Genomic DNA, 18,243 nt, shown 5'->3' on the forward strand with positions numbered 1-18,243 from the left:
CAGCCATTAAACTCTGTAATTGTTCTAAAGTCACCATTGGCGTCATTGTGAAATCCCTGAGCGGTTTCCTTACTCTCTGGCAACTGAGTTAGAAAGGAAACCTGTATCTTTGTAGTGACTGGGTGTATTGATACACCATCCAAAGTGTAATTAATAACTTCACCATGCTCAAATGAATATTCAAAGTCTGCTTCTTTCTTTTTATCCATCTAACAATAGGTGCCCTTCTTTGCCCAGTATTACAAAACCTGCCATGTCTTTGTGGTTGAATCTGTGTTTGAAATTCACTGCTCGACTGAGGGACCTTTCAGATAATTGTATGTGTGGGCTACAGAGATGAGATGGTATTTTTTTAAATGTATTTTAAACAATATTATTGCACAAGAGTGAGTGCATGCAATTTATTATGTGACTTGTTAAGCTTTTTTCTTTCTTCAGAACATATTTTGGCTTGCCATAGCAAAGGGGTTGAATGCTTATTGACTCAAGAAATTTAAGCTTTTCATTTTTAATTAACTTGTAAAACTTAGGAAAAACAGAATTCTAATTTGACGTCATTGGTTATTGTGTGTAGGTCAGTGACAAAAAATATAAACGTAATCCATTTTAAATTCAGGCTATAACACAACAAAATGTGGGAAAAAAACAAGAGTGTGAATGCTTTCTGAAAGCATTGTAGGTGTTAGATGTTCATTTTTTACTGGTCCAATGAAACGTTTGCCACCATAGTTTGACCCACCGCGGCTGCTGTAGTTGCAAGAATATGAATGGTTTGACGTGGAGTGTGGTTATTTCCGCAAAATCTGGATGGAGAAATGGCATGTTGTTAGCCTGCTAGCCGTAATTTGAGCTAGATTGAGACGGATTAGAATCGGTTCCCAGGTAGACTGGGTCGGTACTGGAGTGTTGACAACAGTCATTCATAGACTGATCCAATTTTTTCTTCCCCTCATAAAACTGAGCATCATGATTAAAGCCATACTAATATTCAACAACCATGGGAAACCTCGTCTTTCTAAATTCTACGAGCATTACGTGAGTATGCAATGAATTGTTTCGAATCTGTTGTAGCTAGCTTGCATGCATCCTAACAATGTTAGTTTATCTAGCTAGCTCTATTTTTGGCTAATTAATTGCACAATTATTATTGCAAACAAACAAGGTTAAGTAGCTAACGTTATACAGGTTTATGTGGTGTAATGTGAGACTTTACTGGTTTGTTTACGTGGGTAGCTATGTCATTGATCTTGGGATATGCTATATCAGACTGAGCAACATTGTTATTTTAATAATTAAGCATGTGTCGGAATATCTATCGTTTTACACACACAGGCTAGCTACTGGATTGGGGATGTTCATGTCTCCTCGCAGTCTCGTGCACTGATCACTGAGTAAAACATGTTGAGTGTTCGTTCTGTCCGTCCAAAGGGCTTTATGTCACATGACACGCCGACGTTCACGTTATTGACTTGTGCTCCTGCCTATCAATCAATTCATTCCTCATCAAAATTGTTTGTTTTTTTTCTTCTAAAAACTGAACATGTATTACTCGTCACAGGCTAGTAGAAAATGGGACAGACTAGCTAACCATGTAGAGTCCGATAAATTAACAGTGGTGTAAAATTACTTTAAAGTACTACTTAAGTCATTTTTTGGGGCATCTTTACTATTATCATTTTGATAACTTTTAATTACTTTTACTTACTTTTACTACATTCCTAAAGAAAATGATGTACTGTTTACTCCATATATTTTCCCTGACACCCAAAAGGACTCATTACATTTTGAATGTTTACCAGGACAGAAAATGGTCTAATTCATACTTACCAAGAGAACATCCCTGGTCATACCGACTGCGTCTGATCTGGCAGACTCACTAAGCACATGCTTCATATGTGAATGATGTCTGAGAGTTGGAGCATTGCCCCTGGCTATCTGTAAATAAATTAAAACTAGAAAATATGGTTTTCCTAATATAAGGAATTTGAAATGATTTATACTTTTGATACTTAAGTACATTTAAAACCAAATACTTTTATACTTTTACTCAAGTAGTTTTTTTACTGGGTGACTTTGACTTGAGTGATTTTCTATTTACAGTACTTATCTTTACTTTTACTCAAGTATGACAAAAACAAATCTCCACCACTGTAGATTAATAAAGGCAACCCTGGGGTTGCAGGCACCATGCTCTACCACCTTAGCAACACAGGACTTTACAAAAGGCTATAATCTTTAAATGTTGGTATAGATAAACTAATTCCCAAGGGTAGCTAAGGGGCAATTCTACAGTTACATAATTGCACTGAGACTCAGATTTTTCACTTAAAATGTTTGACAAACAAAAACCATTGATTTAAAAGTTTACAAACTAAATATCTCTATACGCAATGACTACTTTTAACAATTTTACACATTCACTGGAATAACTGCGCGGGTGGAAAGTTTGGTAACAGAATTTCTGTAAATTCTCCCTCAGTTTGTTGTCCACGTTTTCCCAAAGCTCTGAATACAGTACATTCGGAAAATTTTGCTACGTTACAGCCTTCTTCTAAAATGGATTCAATTGTTCCCCCCCCCTCAAATCCACACACATTACCCCATAATGACAAAGCAGAATTTCTTTGCAAATTTCTTTAAAAATATATATATATATCTATATCACATTTACATAACTATTCAGACCCTTTAATCAGTACTTTGTTGAATCACCTTTGGCAACAATTACAGCCTCCAGTATTATTGGGCCTCATGCTACAAGCTTGGCACGCCTGTGTTTGGGGAGTTTCTCCTATTCTTCTCTGCAGATTCTCTCAAGCTCTGTCAGGTTGGCTGGGGAGTGTCGCTGCACAGCTATTTTCAGGTCTCTCCAGAGATGTTCGATCGGGTTCAATTCCGGGCCTTCACTGGTTCACTCAAGGACTTTCAGAGATTTGTCCTGAAGCCACTCCTGCATTGTCTTGGCTGTGTGCTTAGGGTCGTTGTCTTGTTGGAAGGTGAACCTTCGCTCCAGTCTGAGGTCCTGAGCACTCTGGAGAAGGTTTTCATCAAGGACCTCTCTGTACTTTGCTCTGTTCATCTTTCCCTTGATCCGGACTAGTCTCCCAGTCCCTGCCGCTGATAAACATCCCCACAGCATGATGCTGCCACCACCATACTTCACCGTAGGGATGGTACCAGGTTTCCTCCAGATGTGACGCTTGGCATTCAGGCAAAATAGTTCAATCTTGGTTTCATCAGACCAGAGAAACTTGTTTCTCATGGTCTGAGAGTCTTAAGGTGCATTTTGGCAAACTCCAAGCGGGTTGTTGTGCCTTTTTACTGAGGAGTGGCCACTTTACCATAAAGGCCAGATTGGTGGAGTGCTGCAGAGATGGTTGTCCTTCTGGAAGGTTCTCCTATCTCCACAGAGGAACTCTGGAGCTCTGTCAGTGACCATCAGGTTCTTGGTCACCTCCCTGACCAAGGCCCTTCTCCCCCGATTGTTCAGTTTGGTCTGGCGGCCAGCTCTATAAAGAGTCATGGTGGTTCCAAACTTCTTCCATTTTAAGAATGATGGAGGCCACTGTGTTCCCGCGGACCTTCAATGCTACAGAAATGTTTTGGTACCTTTCCCCAGATCTGTTTCTCGAGACACAATCCTGTCTAAGAGCTCTACGGACAATTCCTTCGACCTCTTGGCTTGGTTTTTGCTCTGACATGCACTGTCAACTGTGGGACCTTCTATAGACAAGTGTATGCATTTGCAAACCATGTCCAATCAATTGAATTTACACATCTGAAGCAATCAAACTTTTATTTTTCACAAGTTTGTATATCAAAGTACAGCACAGTCAAGGACTGTTTGGCAGCAATTAGACTCAGGTCTTCTTGGGTATGACACTATAAACTTGGCACAACTGTCAACTGTGGGATCTTATATAGACCGGTGTGTGCCTTTCCAAATCATGTCAAATCAATTGAATTTACCACAGATGGACTCCAAGTTGTAGGAACATTTCAAGGATGATCATTGGAAACAAAATGAGCTCAATTTAGAGTCACAGAGTAAAGGGTCTGAATACTTACAGTACCAGTCAAAAGTTTGGACACACCTACTCATTCAAGGGTTTTTCTTTATTTTTAAAAATATTTTCTACATTGTAGAATAATAGTGAAGACATCAACACTTTGAAATAACATATGGAATCATGTAGTAAGCAAAAAAAGTGTTAAAATATATTTGTTTATTTGAGATTTTTCAAAGTAGCCACCCTTTGCCTTGATGACAGCTTTTCACACACTTAGCATTCTCTCAACCAGCTTCGTGAGGTAGTCACCTGGAATGCATTTCAATAACAGGTGTGATTTGTTAATTTGTGGATTTTCTTTACTCCTTAATGCATTTTAGCCAATCAGTTGTGACAAGATAGGTGTGGTATACAGAAGATAGCCATATTTGTAAAAGACCATATTATGTCCATATTATGGCAAGAACGGCTCAAATAAGCAAAGAGAAATGACAGTCCATCGTTACTTTCAGACATGATGGTCAGTCAATACAGAACATTTCAAGAACTTTGAAAGTTTCTTCAAGTGCATTTGCAAAAAACCATCAAGCGCCATGATGAAACTGGCTCTCATGAGGACTGCCACAGGAAAAGAAGACCCAGCGTTACCTCTGCTGCAGAGGATAAGTTCATTAGAGTTACCAGCCTCCGATTGCAGCCCAATAAATAAATGCTTCACAGAGTTCAAGTAAGACACATCTCCGCATCAGTTGCGTGAATCAGGCCTTCATGGTCGAATGGCTGCAATGAAACCACTAATAAAGGACACCAATAAAAAGAATAGACTTGCTTGGGCCAAGAAACACGAACAATGGACATTAGACCGATGGAAATCTGCCCTTTGGTCTGATGAGTCCAAATTTGAGATTTTTGGTTCCAACCGCCGTGTCTTTGTGAGACACAGAGTAGGTGAACGGATGATCTTCGCATGTGTGGTTCCCACTATGGAGGAGAGGTGTGGGGGTGCTTTGCTTGTGACACTGTCAGTGATTTATTTAGAATTCAAGGCACAGTTAACCAGTCTGGCTACCACACCCTTCAGCAGTGATACGCCATCCCATCTGGTTTGCGCTTAGTGGAACTATCATTTGTTTTTCAATATGACAATGACCCAAAACACACCTCCAGGCTGTGGAAGGGCTATTTGACCCAGAAGGATAGTGATGGTGCTGCATCAGATTATCTGGCCTCCACAATAACCCAACCTCAACCCAATTGAGGTGGTTTGGGATGAGTTGGACTGCAGAGTGAAGGAAAAGCAGCCAAAAAGTGCGCAGCATATGTGGGAACTCCTTCAAGACTGTTGGAATAGCATTCCTCATGAAGCTGGTTGAGAGAATGCCAAGAGTGTGCAAAGCTGTCATCAAGGCAAAGGGTGGCTACTTTGAAGAATCTCAAATATTTTGATTTGTTTAACTATTATTTATTTTTGTTTGGTTACCACATGATTACATGTGTTATTTAAAGTTTGATGTCTTCTAATGACTGGTACTGTATGTAAATAAGGTATTTATGTTTTACATTTTTCATGCATTTGCAAACATTTATAATAACCTGTTTGCTTTGTCATGTCATTGTGTGTAGATTGATGAGGAACATTTATTTAATACATTTTAGAATAAGGCTGTAATGTAACAACATGGAAATAGTCAAGGGGTCTGAATACTTTCCGAATGCACTGCTCATATGAAATGTGTAAAACAGTATGTAAACATGATTAAAGTGACCAGTGTTCCATGTCTATGTACATAGGGCAGCAAATTGCAGCTACTGATGGTGAGGATTCTTTCAGTCAGTCACTTGTATGAACACAGAAAACGGTTATTAAAAAAGCACATGAATAGAACACAGAAATGTAGTTATTAGAAAAGCACATGAATAGAACACAGAAATGTAGTTATTAGAAAAGCACATGAATAGAACACAGAAATGTAGTTATTAGAAAAGCACACATGGGTCCTTTCACATGGAAATTACCTACATTTTTTTAAATGTAATTTTGGAAAGTATTTTTTTCTCACACATTTTAACAGGAGAGTTGCTCAAAAAACAAAAATAATATTGACAGCGTACTGTATATGCTACTGTGCATTATGGCCCTTTTCGATTTTCATTTTCTAGAGCGAGGAGAGTGTGTGTCTAGATGTTTAGTAGAGTGAAGAGTAGGTTTAGGAGATATTATGCTAGACCAGAGTCTCTGTGCTTGCATTGGCATGGAGAGCTCTCTGCTATGGCCTCTCCCCCTAGTCTCATGCTTCATATCACTTGACTCATTTCACATGATCACTTGAAGGCATTCCCTTTCACTGCAATGACCTGACTTACACATATTTCAGAGAGAACATTTGCAAGAATATGTGGACACTGGAGAGAGTATGCAGTGAATGTCCTGCCACTTCTTTTAGGTTATGAGTGGGGAAAAAGGCCATTTGGATAGTTTTAAGCATAAATGTTGTGAAGACCTGTACCAAAAGCTTTACATTTTTGTTTTCCCATGCACACTGACTGTATTTGTAATTTATGTTCCACAGAACGAAGACACGGAACAACAAATCATCAGAGAAACATTTCATCTGGTGTCCAAAAGAGATGAGAACGTCTGCAATTTTCTAGAAGGTGGAATGTAAGAGAATTCTTTTAAGACGTCAAACTGCACTGGAGTACTGAAATCCATAAGTGTTAAGCTGAAGCGTTGTCTTAACACCTCCTGATCATGTCACATTGAAATGCATATCCTTTCAATTCCATGTAGACAAATTCAAACATTTGAGCTGATGATGTGGGCTACTCTACATCAATGTTCCACGAGTAGAATCCGCTTTCCACAAGGCAACAGCTCATGACAAATTTCACTGCATGGGAGAGCTAAGGGAGAAAGGGGGAACCTATCAGATGGTGACCAGCAGGGGAGAGATCAATTGGATCATTATGAATAGTTGAATATTCCTTCGTCATTCATGAAGCAGTCCCAGGTGTTAGGCTATTGCATTGTGGAACCTCCTCTCATTCAACAGAGACTAATAGAACTGGGGTGTATTCATTAGTGCACACCAGTAGTAAAATGTTTTGCAACAAACTTAGGCAAGTTCAGGTTAGTCTCCCTAGAGATCTGCCCATTTACTTATGTTTGGTTCCTAGTGAATACAACCCTGGGATCCCTGGTATATGATTGTTGCTACAGTTTAGTCTCATCAACAAATACGATGTCACTCAAGCAGCTTGACCTTCTACACAGACTCAGGTCAACATGCTTTTATCAGGCCTTACAACGATTGGTCAAGGCTTCTGTCCTTGGCCTGGACTTAAAGAAAACTCCACCCCAAAACTATCCTTTTGATATATATGTTTCATTAGTCCATTGCTGATATAATAATGAATGTTGCATCATATGCTGCTAAATGCATCAAACGGGCCAGATTGTTTTTGTCCAACAGACTGACAGGGCCAAGTGGCTAGTGCAGGTTAAAGGAAAATGCCACCCAAAAACTATTAATTGCTATGTTTCATTAGTCCATTATTGATATAGCCCCAAAATGTTTTGCCTGTCAGCAATCAAGTTTCAGATATGTAATACGCAAAATATATCATCATTACGGGCCATATTTCTGTATTTTGAAAGTTACATATCTTAAACTTGATTGCTGAAATGCACATTTTTGGGGGGACTATGTCAATAATGTACTAATGAAATAAATATCAAAGGATAGTTTTTTTTGTTGTCATATTTCTTTAACCTTTTAATAAAGTCTGGATATTCAAATGCCGTATTGTGAATGCAGCTCCTGACCCGGTTACTTGTTCATAAAACCAACATGTTTGGCTGTGCTTCATGTCATTGAATGTGTGTATTGAGTAGGGTTGGACATTTTGGGTAATATTCACAAGTGGGAAACCTTCCGTGGGAATTAACGGAAATATATATGCAAATTAATATTAATACCATTAAATGTAGATGTTTTTTGCATTGGATATATTTACCATATCATATGGAGACAGAAACAAACCTTTTACCTCATCATAAGTAGACATCATTGCAAATGAGTAAATCCTTCCAATAGAGAAAAAAAAAAATATATATTTAGTTACGAATTGAACTTTAATTAAATGAGTTGACTCTTCCCATGGGATGATTCCACTGAACAATAAAAAGGGAATATTGAATGATCCATCGCATCTCCCAAAAACATTTCAACATAATGATAAAATGATAGTCTAGAAACTAAAGCTTTGGTTGACTTCCTCTCAGGCTTCCATGTCTTCTCCCTGGACCTGCTTAATGTCCACCTCTTGAACAGTCAGTCTCTGAGGCCTCATCTTTACTGTCACTTTCCAACCTTGTTGAGGATGGCTTATCAGGCTCAAAAAGCCTCAAATATGCTTGGATGGCCACCAGTTTTTCAACCTGTGTATTGGTCAGCCTGTTGCGTGCTTTGGTGTGTGTGTTCCCAAACAAGGACCAGTTGCGCTCTGAGGCAGCTGATGTTGATGGGATTTGGAGGATGATGGAGGCAACAGGGGAAAGAGCCTCCAATCCACAAAGTCTCTTCCACCAGTTGGCTGATGAGATATGTTGGCACGACTGCCATATTGCATCTCCATCCCAAAGCCCTTGCTTGGAAGTGTACTTCGCCAGCCTGCCAAGAACCTCATCCAGGCCAAGGTGGCGAGACACAGTTGTGATGACACCATAGGCCTTGTTGATCTCTGCACCAGACATGATCTTCTTGCCAGCATACTTTGGGTCCAACATGTACGCTGCATTGTTTATAGGCTTCAGGCAGAAGTCTTCATGCTTTTTGATGCATTTCAGAACTGCAGTTTCCACTGCTTGGAGCAACAGTGAAGTGGGCAGGGCAGTACGGACTTCTTCTCTTTCATCTGCAAGCAGAGTCGGAACATCAGACAGGATGGCGTTGTCTCCCTCAATCTGTGCAATGGCTACTGCTATCGGTTTCTGGCTGCTTACCACTCTCCCAAAATACACAATCTTGGAGAATCCTGTTGATGGGGCTGTCCATATCGGCCGACTGTGATATGGCCGTTTCTTGGAGAGACTCCTTCCGCTCCAGGAGACTGTCAAACATTTTTTATTTTAATTTTTTACAACTTTTATTTATCTAGGCAGGTCAGTTAAGAATAAATTCTTATTTACAATGACGGCTTAGGAACAGTGGGTTAACTGCCTTTTTCAGGGGCAGAAGGACAGACTTTTATCTTGTCAGCTCGGGGATCTGAACTAGCAACCTTTTGGTTACTGGCCCAACGCTCTAACCACTAGGCTACCTGTGGGCTCAATAGCCTAGTGGGTAAATAGTGTGAGCTCAATAGCAACTCATTAGTGTGCAAGATCTTGAGAATCAGCTTTATATGTGATGGAGGAATACACTGTGTGTGCATGCAGAGGGTTGCAATTCCATTGAATTGGGGATAGTTTAACCCAAATATGCCACAAGACCTAGAATTGCTTTGTGTATCCCACAAAAAAAGATACACTTAACTTTTTTTTAATGAATTTAAGAAAAATTCCCCAAATTCCAGGGCTTAACTTCCCATGGAAATTTACCGGAAAGTTTCCAACCCTATTATTGCGTAATAAACATCACACTGAATGGTGTTTCATTAATGATCATTGTGCTGACAACTATCCCATGTATGTATTGGTGCCATGTGTTAATGTATTTCCCATGTGGTGTTGACTGTTCTGATGTACACACTATCTATTAACCAACCTTGCTTCACTTCCACATGCTTGCCAGTGTTCACAGATCGTAGGCAAACGCACACCAAATGGGGTGTATTTACTAGACGCCAAATGGGGAGGGACCTAGTTTAATTTTTACAATAAGAAACACTCGTTTTCTTGTTTTCCGTTGCAAAAATGTTGCTACGGATTGCACTAATGAATACACCCCGTTCAGAGAACTTTTCGACTGTCCCCTCGTTTTGTTTTTGTGTCGTCAGGTTGATTGGTGGATCTGAGAACAGGCTCATCTACAGACACTATGCCACGCTCTACTTTGTATTCTGCGTCGATTCCTCTGAGAGCGAGCTTGGCATCCTAGACCTTATCCAGGTAATGTTTCTCAAGTCTTGGGGGGGATCTTTTTGTTGTTGTCAAACTATGAACATTTGGTACCACCATCTTAGACTGGCTTGTTGTTGGTGGACGTGTCATTGATGGAGTAAATCAATGGCCAACCTAACTCGGTAGATTATTACTGTTCAGTGAATGTGATTGTCTCTCCACAGGTGTTTGTGGAAACATTGGACAAATGCTTCGAGAATGTCTGTGAACTTGACTTAATTTTCCACGTGGACAAGGTACAACCTATTGTGTCAACCATATTCTAGCAATGTGCTGTTCATTGTAATATGTCCTATATCAGAGACAGTTAAATGTTCACAGTGAATGTATGACTCCCCATAGACACTGACTGTGCCATTGTGTAATTAATTTGCTATAAGACTGTCTAGGTGAATTTATCTCCCCTGTGAAAACGCTTGGTCCTGCTGGCTTGTCATTTCTAGCCACGTCTGTTGCAGCGAAGCAGGATATTGCGTTACTTTCTGCACAGGTTGCCTCATTTCACGCAGAAAGATTCCATTGATATTCATGTGTACACAGGATAATATGAGCAAAGAGAAAGCAAGATAATTGTGACAGCAGTAATCTATAACCTAGTCTGGGAAAACCCAGACTGAGGGCTACACCATTGGTGTATGCAGGAACATTGTTAATGACCAAAGCAACCTATCTGCCTTGAGGAAACGAAGCAATCTACATAAAACAAACAAATTATAAATGGGACTTGGTGTGATTTATGTTTGCATATCGAATGTTTTTACATGAGATTAGGTTGCATGTGTATGTCTCTCATCAGGTCATCCGTTTTCAAGGGTGGTATGTTTCCTGTTCACATTTGTTTCGCCTCTTCAATATCAAACAATAATAAATATCCATTTTAATTGTCTAAGAAAATAATTCCTCTTTGAAATAGATCCTGTAGGTTTCAAAGGCACACAGAAAAAGCCCCCCCCCCCCCAAAAAAAAACAACAACATTTGGGTCACAGCAATTTAATGTTTTCTCAGTCAGAGCATAACCTGTTAATAGATCACCTTCTATTGAACCTGTAGGTCCACAATATACTGGCAGAGATGGTGATGGGGGGGATGGTGCTGGAGACCAACATGAATGAGATCATCATACAGGTGGACGCCCAAAACAAAATGGAGAAATCGGAGGTAAGAGTACTTCTCTAGGACTTCCTATACTCCGGGTACATGCCGGCATGCGTGTATGCTGGACCCTGCATGTCCTTCTTGTGATGCTCCTGATAAGTATTTGTGCTCTCTGGAGCGCCACTGCTGCACCATATAGAATGCCATTCTCTTCCAACCAACCCCCAAAGATATAAACATCATCATAAAACACTGTCTCTTCTACCGAATGTAAATGTACACATTTTCCAATGCATCTGCGTAATCTTGATCCTCAGTAATCACACACCCTCATGAGACACATTGCTCATCCCACTCTACAGACTGGAAATGTCCTGTTGGTGTATTTTGCTTAAATGTGGAGGGGATGGTAGCGTTTGGATGACTTGAATGGTTAGTTGTGGTCATTCTGATGTTAAAGTTGTCCTGAGCTGAGCTTGTTAACATCTGTGAGCTGATATCTTGTAGGTGAGTTGTCCATGATGTTAAAGCCTAGATATCGCTTTGTTCTCATGCAGCTGTCACTTTTTTCCTAATTAATTTGCAGATCTCTTTGAATATAGTCTTTTACATTTCACCATTCTTGAAAACAGATTGTTTCATGGAATCATTGCCATTTGCCAATGGCAGAACAATGCCATTATGACTTAGACAAGATGTATTTTAAATTGACACACACACAAAGTTCTCTAGTTAAATAAATGAATATGAAGCAAAATATTTAAAAACCACAAATGTTTATCAGTAAGTTCTTTGAAGGAGATATTTTGTTAGGTTACGTTTGCTTGGCTGTTATTGCAATGTAGTGCTACTACACAATATAAGGTAACTTGCTGTTAAGTTCTTTTTGTTTCCAACGTCTACAGATTGTTTACCTCACTGTAGCAATGTGGCTGTGTTTAACAATGAAAACAATGCTTTGGTAACAACTTTAGGCTGTATTTTGTCGTTGATCAAATAGAATCATTATTGACATTTGAATTGTAAGCCGAGTCTTTGACTGTTCAACAAACAGATGTGCTCCGTCTTCTCCTTCTTGGACCTACCCTAGACCGCAGTGTTCCTCATAATCATTCAAACTTCAACACCAATGCTAATTCTGAGTCATAAGAATGATGTAAATTAAACCAATTCCAATCAGTATGTAAAAAAAAAAAAATTGTCAATACAAATTGGTTTAGAATGATAAACTGGATTTAGTTCACTTTCACATGCTCAACCGGCTCAATGTAAAACTCTAACTGTTTCTTTGACTTTGGAGATGTTGAGGCTTCTCAGGTCAGTGTCTATGAATGTGGTCTACGATAGGTCTTATCACTTTCTATTTATACTGAACAAAAATATAAACGCAACAATTTCAAAGATTTTATGGAGTTACAGTTCATATGAGGAAATCAGTCAATTGAAATAAATTCATTAGGCCCTAATCTATGGATTTCACATGACTGGGCAGGGGAGCAGCCATGGGTGGGCCTGGGGGGGAATAGGCCCACCCACTTGGGTGCCAGGCCCAGCCAATCCAAATTAGTTTTTCCTCACACAAGGGTTTTATTACAGACAGAAATACTCCTCAGTTTCATCAGCTGTCTGGGTGGCTGGTCTCAGACGATCCCGCAGGTGAAGAAGCCAGATGTGGAGGTCCTGGGCTGGTGTGGTTACACATGGTCTGCGGTAGTGAGGCTGTTTGGACGTACTGCCAAATTCTCTAAAACGACGTTGTAGCCGGTTTATGGTAGAGAAATGAACATTCTATTCTGTGGCAACAGCTCTGGTGGACATTCCTGCAGTCAGCATGCGAATATCACGCCTCCCTCAAGACATCTGTGGCATTGTGTTGTGTGACACAACTGCACATTTTAGAGTGGCCTTTTATTGTCTCCAGCACAAGGTGCACCTGGGTAATAATGATCATGCTGTTCAATCAGCTTCTTGATATGCCACACCTGTCAGGTGAATGGATTAGCTTGGCAAAGGAGAAATGCTCCCTAACAGGGGTATAAACAAATTTGTGCACAAAATCTGAGCTCAATAAGTGTCTGGGATATTTTATTTTATGAAACATGGCACAAACACTTTACATGTTGTTTATATTGTTGTTCAGTGTATTTATAAACTGTAATTACTTTAATCTGCTTTAACAACATTCCTCATTCCTCTTTTTCCCTGACGCTTTCTAGTTCTTTCCATTCTTCTCTCTTTACAGACGTTTATCTTTCAGTCTCCCAGACAGGACAGGTAGACACAGGTACTGCTAAATTTCCAACCAAGTACTGTAACCTCCCAAATTTACACTATACCTAGTTCTCCATGGGCCGACCGCTTAATAACAGCAAAACGACGTCACAAACAATCTTTTACAGCAGACACAACAGTTTATCACTGTTACTTAAAAAGAGTAATGAAACCCCATATTGCTTAGCTACTATTAAGGAAATTGGTTAAATAGTTTTTAGGACAACAGGGACTTAATATTGGGCAGACTAGGCTTAGCCATATAGAACTGTTTGTCAGCTATACCTGCCAGAGTTAATTTATTTGAATTTTGCCTGAATCAAAAAATAAACGGGTCCTATAATTCGTATGATCTACATTTTGTTGTTGGTGGGGATAGGCTTCCATAGCTTTACGTGGCTCAGTGCAGCCAGCAGCTACTGCAAAAAAAATCATCTGAATAGTACATTTCAGTGTTTTCAAAAACATTGCTCTGCTATTACCATTTATACTGTGGGAGTGTTGGCTCAATGAGACCATTCTGTTTACACTGCCCTGCTTCAAGGGGGGCAACTGTCACCTCCAGATGTAGTGCGAGAGACGTGGCAAGTAGGCTAGTTTACATTTGAGTAATACGTGTAGCCGACGGTACTTTTACCAAAAGTATAGTAAGTAAGAAGAGCAGTGGAGGCTGCTGAGGGGAGGACGGCTCCTAATAATGTCTGTAACAGAGCAAATGGAATGGCATCAAACACCTGGAAACCACGTGTTTTGATCTATTTGATACCATTACACTCCTTCCGCTCCAGCCATTACCACGAGCCCGTCCTCCCCAATTAAGGTGCCACTGACCTCCTGTGGTGAGGCTCTAAGAGGTGCAATTATACTGTTCACCTGTCGGGTCTGGCTCTGTGTTTGTGTTTGTAACAGAGGTCTCGTCTCAATTTCGCAGGTGCTGAAAATTTCAAACCACATCTCGCTAGGCTCATAGCTAGCCAAGTACAACACCGCATGTTGTTTATCTCTACTGGTCCTTGTCACCACACTCTGCTTTGCTGCCCTATAACTCTCATCAGACTGCTTTTATGACGTGTAAACTACTGTTTACCTACTTGAAATGTGTTTTCCCCCCCTGGGTTGTGACATCAGTGTTTATTAATCAACAGACCATATCCCAAGCCAGTCATTTGGTTTTCCAGGCAGTCACAGCTCAGTGCTGACACCGTAGTAATGCCTGTTTGGGGAAACCTATGGAACACTCGGCGTGACTGAGTACTAGACCAGAAACCTAGGCCTTTCGGCAACTGGCAAGGAGCAAGTCTAATTTATCTTCCTTGAGTTGTTACATATAGTCTATTCAGTATAATTTAGTTGACTGGCTGCCAAGGTCAGTAAAAACCCAGGGTTGTTCTCATTGAGGACAGTAGCTACTCTGTATTGTCACAACTTGAGGGCAGCAACATTTATGAAGGACACTTAAACTGACCTCGTGTTTTTAATTACAGAGGATGAAATTAGAATTCTGTGTACGACAAGGGTTAGAACCGGTTCAGGGAACAGAACCCGGAACCTGGAATGAAAGTGATCTATACTGTTCCGGAACCAAACTGTTATTTCTAAAGCATTGGAACCGGTTAATACTATCATTTTAAGTTCCGGGCAACAACCAAAAAAATGTCCCACAAAAAACAAAGCACCTATGCAAAGTCCTCCCTCTGTCAATCTGAAACTTTTTCCAGCGTCTGCCTGCCAGCTGAACATCTTTGCCAGTGTGTGTGCGTGCATGTGTAGGCTACCTCCCCCTCCAAAGCCTACTGACGTTACAAGTGTGATTCAGAAGATAGAGAGAGACATTTCTTATTAGAAGAATGGATTTACTTTTTCATTGCTAGTTTGGGATACTATAGTTATCACGTTTCACATTGGATTTATTAACCACAAAGAGGTAAGATGTGTTTTTAATTTTGGTGCCGCTCTGCACACAGAAGCTTGTTAGTGATCTTGCATCTCTGGTCCAACGTTAAGCCAACTCTGAAGTTCAAAGACATTCAAAATTCCTACATAGAAGCCGCTCCTCCGTAGTTATAATTCTTTATTTTGTTGGTTGGGAACATTGGAACGGAACGAAGGGTTCTGCTCAGAACAAAACCATTGGAAGATAATTTTAGAAATGGCTAAACAACTGGTTTAAACATTTAGTGAATGCTACTGATTAATATTTGTAACCGGTCCTATGGTAGTTGAAAAGAGATGCCTAGTTCTACTCATTTTCACAACTAGAAAGTGTAGCCTAGAAGCTAATTGAATTTACATTTTTCTGACTGTTGAAGATTCTGTGGAAGAACAGCTGCAATTTTTTTTTTTTTTAAGTAATCCCTCAATCTAGGGATCAAGAAACGTTATTCATAGCAAATGTCCATTACTTATTTTGCTATTGACATTTCAACCAATTTTGTTTTTTATCTCAAATTATATTAGAAACTTATCATTTTCTATTGAACAATGCTTTGAAATTCACTGCTTTAGTGTTTCTCCTCCCTCTCCTTCAGTATACCATAGAGTAGACACCCTGCTGTGTCCCAGTATTACAACAATTCCCCACATGGTCCATGTCATTGGGTAATGCCGTGGAAATAACTCAACATTGAATAGCTGTCGCTTGCATCGTTTTTTATGTACTTTTTTAATAATCAAACATTAGCCTAGATTGAACATAGTCACCCACGTTACCAACTATTAAGTCCTTACCTTACCGTGTGAAGAGTTCCCTTCTGAGTTGTTAAAATTGTAATATATTACAGTATATCCTTGAAAAAGTCCCTAAATGTTCTAACTGGTAAAACAGTCTGTTTATTGTACTTCAGGAATGGTCATAAAAAGGTCTACGAAACTATTATGAATTCTAATAATGATGTTATATTTCACTGAGAAATATTTAAGCTGTAAGATATGTTCACATACAGATTGTTTTTATTTATTCAACCTTTAATTAACTATGCAAGTCAGTTAAGAGCAAATTCTTATTTACAATGACGGCCTACCCCGGGCAAACCCTCCCTTAACTCCGATGGCGCTGGGCCAATTTTGCCCCGCCATATGGAACTCCCAATCACAGCCAGTTGTTGTGACTCCTCTAGCACTGCGATGCAGTGCCTTAGACCGCTGCGCCACTCGGTCCCCCTCACATACAGATGTGAGTAAGCAGTACATCTTTGTAGAGTGATTTACATTAGGCCATCTGATATTGCTCTAGTTAGTTTCCCAAGACAGCCTATATAAGACATTTCACTTCAGTCACGTCACATGCCCAATTTATGTTTTCTAAATTCTGTAAACATTCTATACATAACTATAGCTTCATTTCCTCCTCATATCAAAATCCATTTTTTCTGCTTTACCCAATTCTCTCCTTGCATTTGTATCCTTATCAGTCCTTAAGAATTTGTTTGGTTCACTTTTCAAGCAATGCTGCCTCTTGTCTTTTTAATAGTACATTTTAATATTTTAAGATCAATGAATGTTGCACTATGTTCTCATAGTTGATTCATAATTGGCCCTGGTTGTGATGTAAATCATAAATGAACCAAATATAGCATGTGCATATGAAGCTAGGCATTTGGATGTACATTTGCACATTATGTCTGTTTTTAATAGTTGATGCTTTGCATTTTGTCTGGCGTCTGTGGTGCTGCATGTTTCGTCCTGTGCTGTTGTGTGTCCCTGTCCATTGTGAGGGTTGAGTGGTGTACGTGTTTCTAGGGACTCTTAACTCTGTTATATTTATGTTTTGTATCTAGGCTGGTATTGCAGGAGCCCCTGCTCGCGCAGTGTCAGCCGTAAAGAACATGAACCTCCCCGAAATGCCCAGAAACATCAACATTGGAGACATCAGCATAAAAGTGCCAAACTTACCCTCTTTCAAATAGCCGGCAAGACCCACCGTGCAGAAGTCGACCAATGTTTACCATGCAATTGTTTAACCAAAATCCGAACAAATACCAACTTTTCTCAAAGAGCATGAAGGTACTGTGTGAATTTCTTTGGCGTTAACTCTTTTTCTTTCTCTCCCTGGTTTTAAATGAATGTCATTGTGACTTTGTTCTGTTTGAGAAAATGAAGTATTTATTTATTCCATTCCTCGACCCTCACTGGAGGTGTGCCCTTATGTCGTGGCTGCTACAGTATTGTAAATTCATACTTTAGTAGTGGTTTGTAAAACAAACAGAATATTCTTATATACAGTATATGATGCACAGGAGGTTGGAGGCATCTTAATTAGAAAGGACGGGCTTGTGGTAATGGCTGTAGCAGAATATGTGGAATGGTTTTCCATTCACTCCGTTCCAGCAATTATGAGCTGTCCTCCCCTCACCAGCCTCCACTGATATGACGATATATGCTGAAATTGTATTTCTTTGTCTTACCTGTATACACAATGGTTTAAACAAATGATATTGTCAAATGTTTATCTTGATTTAATCAGTGCATGTGTGTGTTTTGTTTTTTGCAACTTAATAAACTATTGAATCATTATTTGCCTATTTGGAATTTTTGTTGGCAGTTAAAGGTTTCATTGTATTCAATAATATAATAATAGCCAATTAAGTATGTTTGTCTGAAAGAAGAGCAAGTTGGACCACAGTTTGATCTAAGTAGGTAACATCTTATGGACATTGTCAAAGACTCCAGTCACCAAGTCATCGACTATTCTCTTTGCTATCGCACAGCAAGCGGTACTGCAGCGCATTGACTCGGTACCAGTA

The 18,243-nt window shown here is 39.7% G+C and overlaps 1 protein-coding gene across 1 annotated transcript; it reads left to right on the plus strand.

Moving 5' to 3' along the window:
• The first annotated feature begins 749 nt into the window (after nucleotides 1–749).
• LOC139411908 (AP-3 complex subunit sigma-1-like) lies at nucleotides 750–18,011 on the plus strand. Its single transcript, XM_071158662.1, has 6 exons — nucleotides 750–1,035; nucleotides 6,581–6,672; nucleotides 10,011–10,122; nucleotides 10,299–10,370; nucleotides 11,186–11,293; nucleotides 17,278–18,011. Exons 1-6 carry the CDS (start codon nucleotides 967–969, stop codon nucleotides 17,404–17,406), a joined length of 582 nt encoding a protein of 193 aa, XP_071014763.1. The 5' UTR covers nucleotides 750–966; the 3' UTR covers nucleotides 17,407–18,011.
• The last annotated feature ends 232 nt before the right edge of the window (nucleotides 18,012–18,243 follow it).

Source organism: Oncorhynchus clarkii, chromosome 6 (genome assembly GCF_045791955.1).
Source record: "Oncorhynchus clarkii lewisi isolate Uvic-CL-2024 chromosome 6, UVic_Ocla_1.0, whole genome shotgun sequence".
Lineage (NCBI taxonomy): Eukaryota > Metazoa > Chordata > Actinopteri > Salmoniformes > Salmonidae > Oncorhynchus > Oncorhynchus clarkii.

Coding starts and splice junctions, on each gene's coding strand:
- LOC139411908 (XM_071158662.1), top strand. CDS start 967: ATGATTAAAGCCATACTAATATTCAACAACCATGGGAAACCTCGTCTT. Junction 1,036..6,580: donor CTAAATTCTACGAGCATTAC/GTGAGTATGCAA, acceptor TATGTTCCACAG/AACGAAGACACGGAACAACA. Junction 10,371..11,185: donor TAATTTTCCACGTGGACAAG/GTACAACCTATT, acceptor TTGAACCTGTAG/GTCCACAATATACTGGCAGA.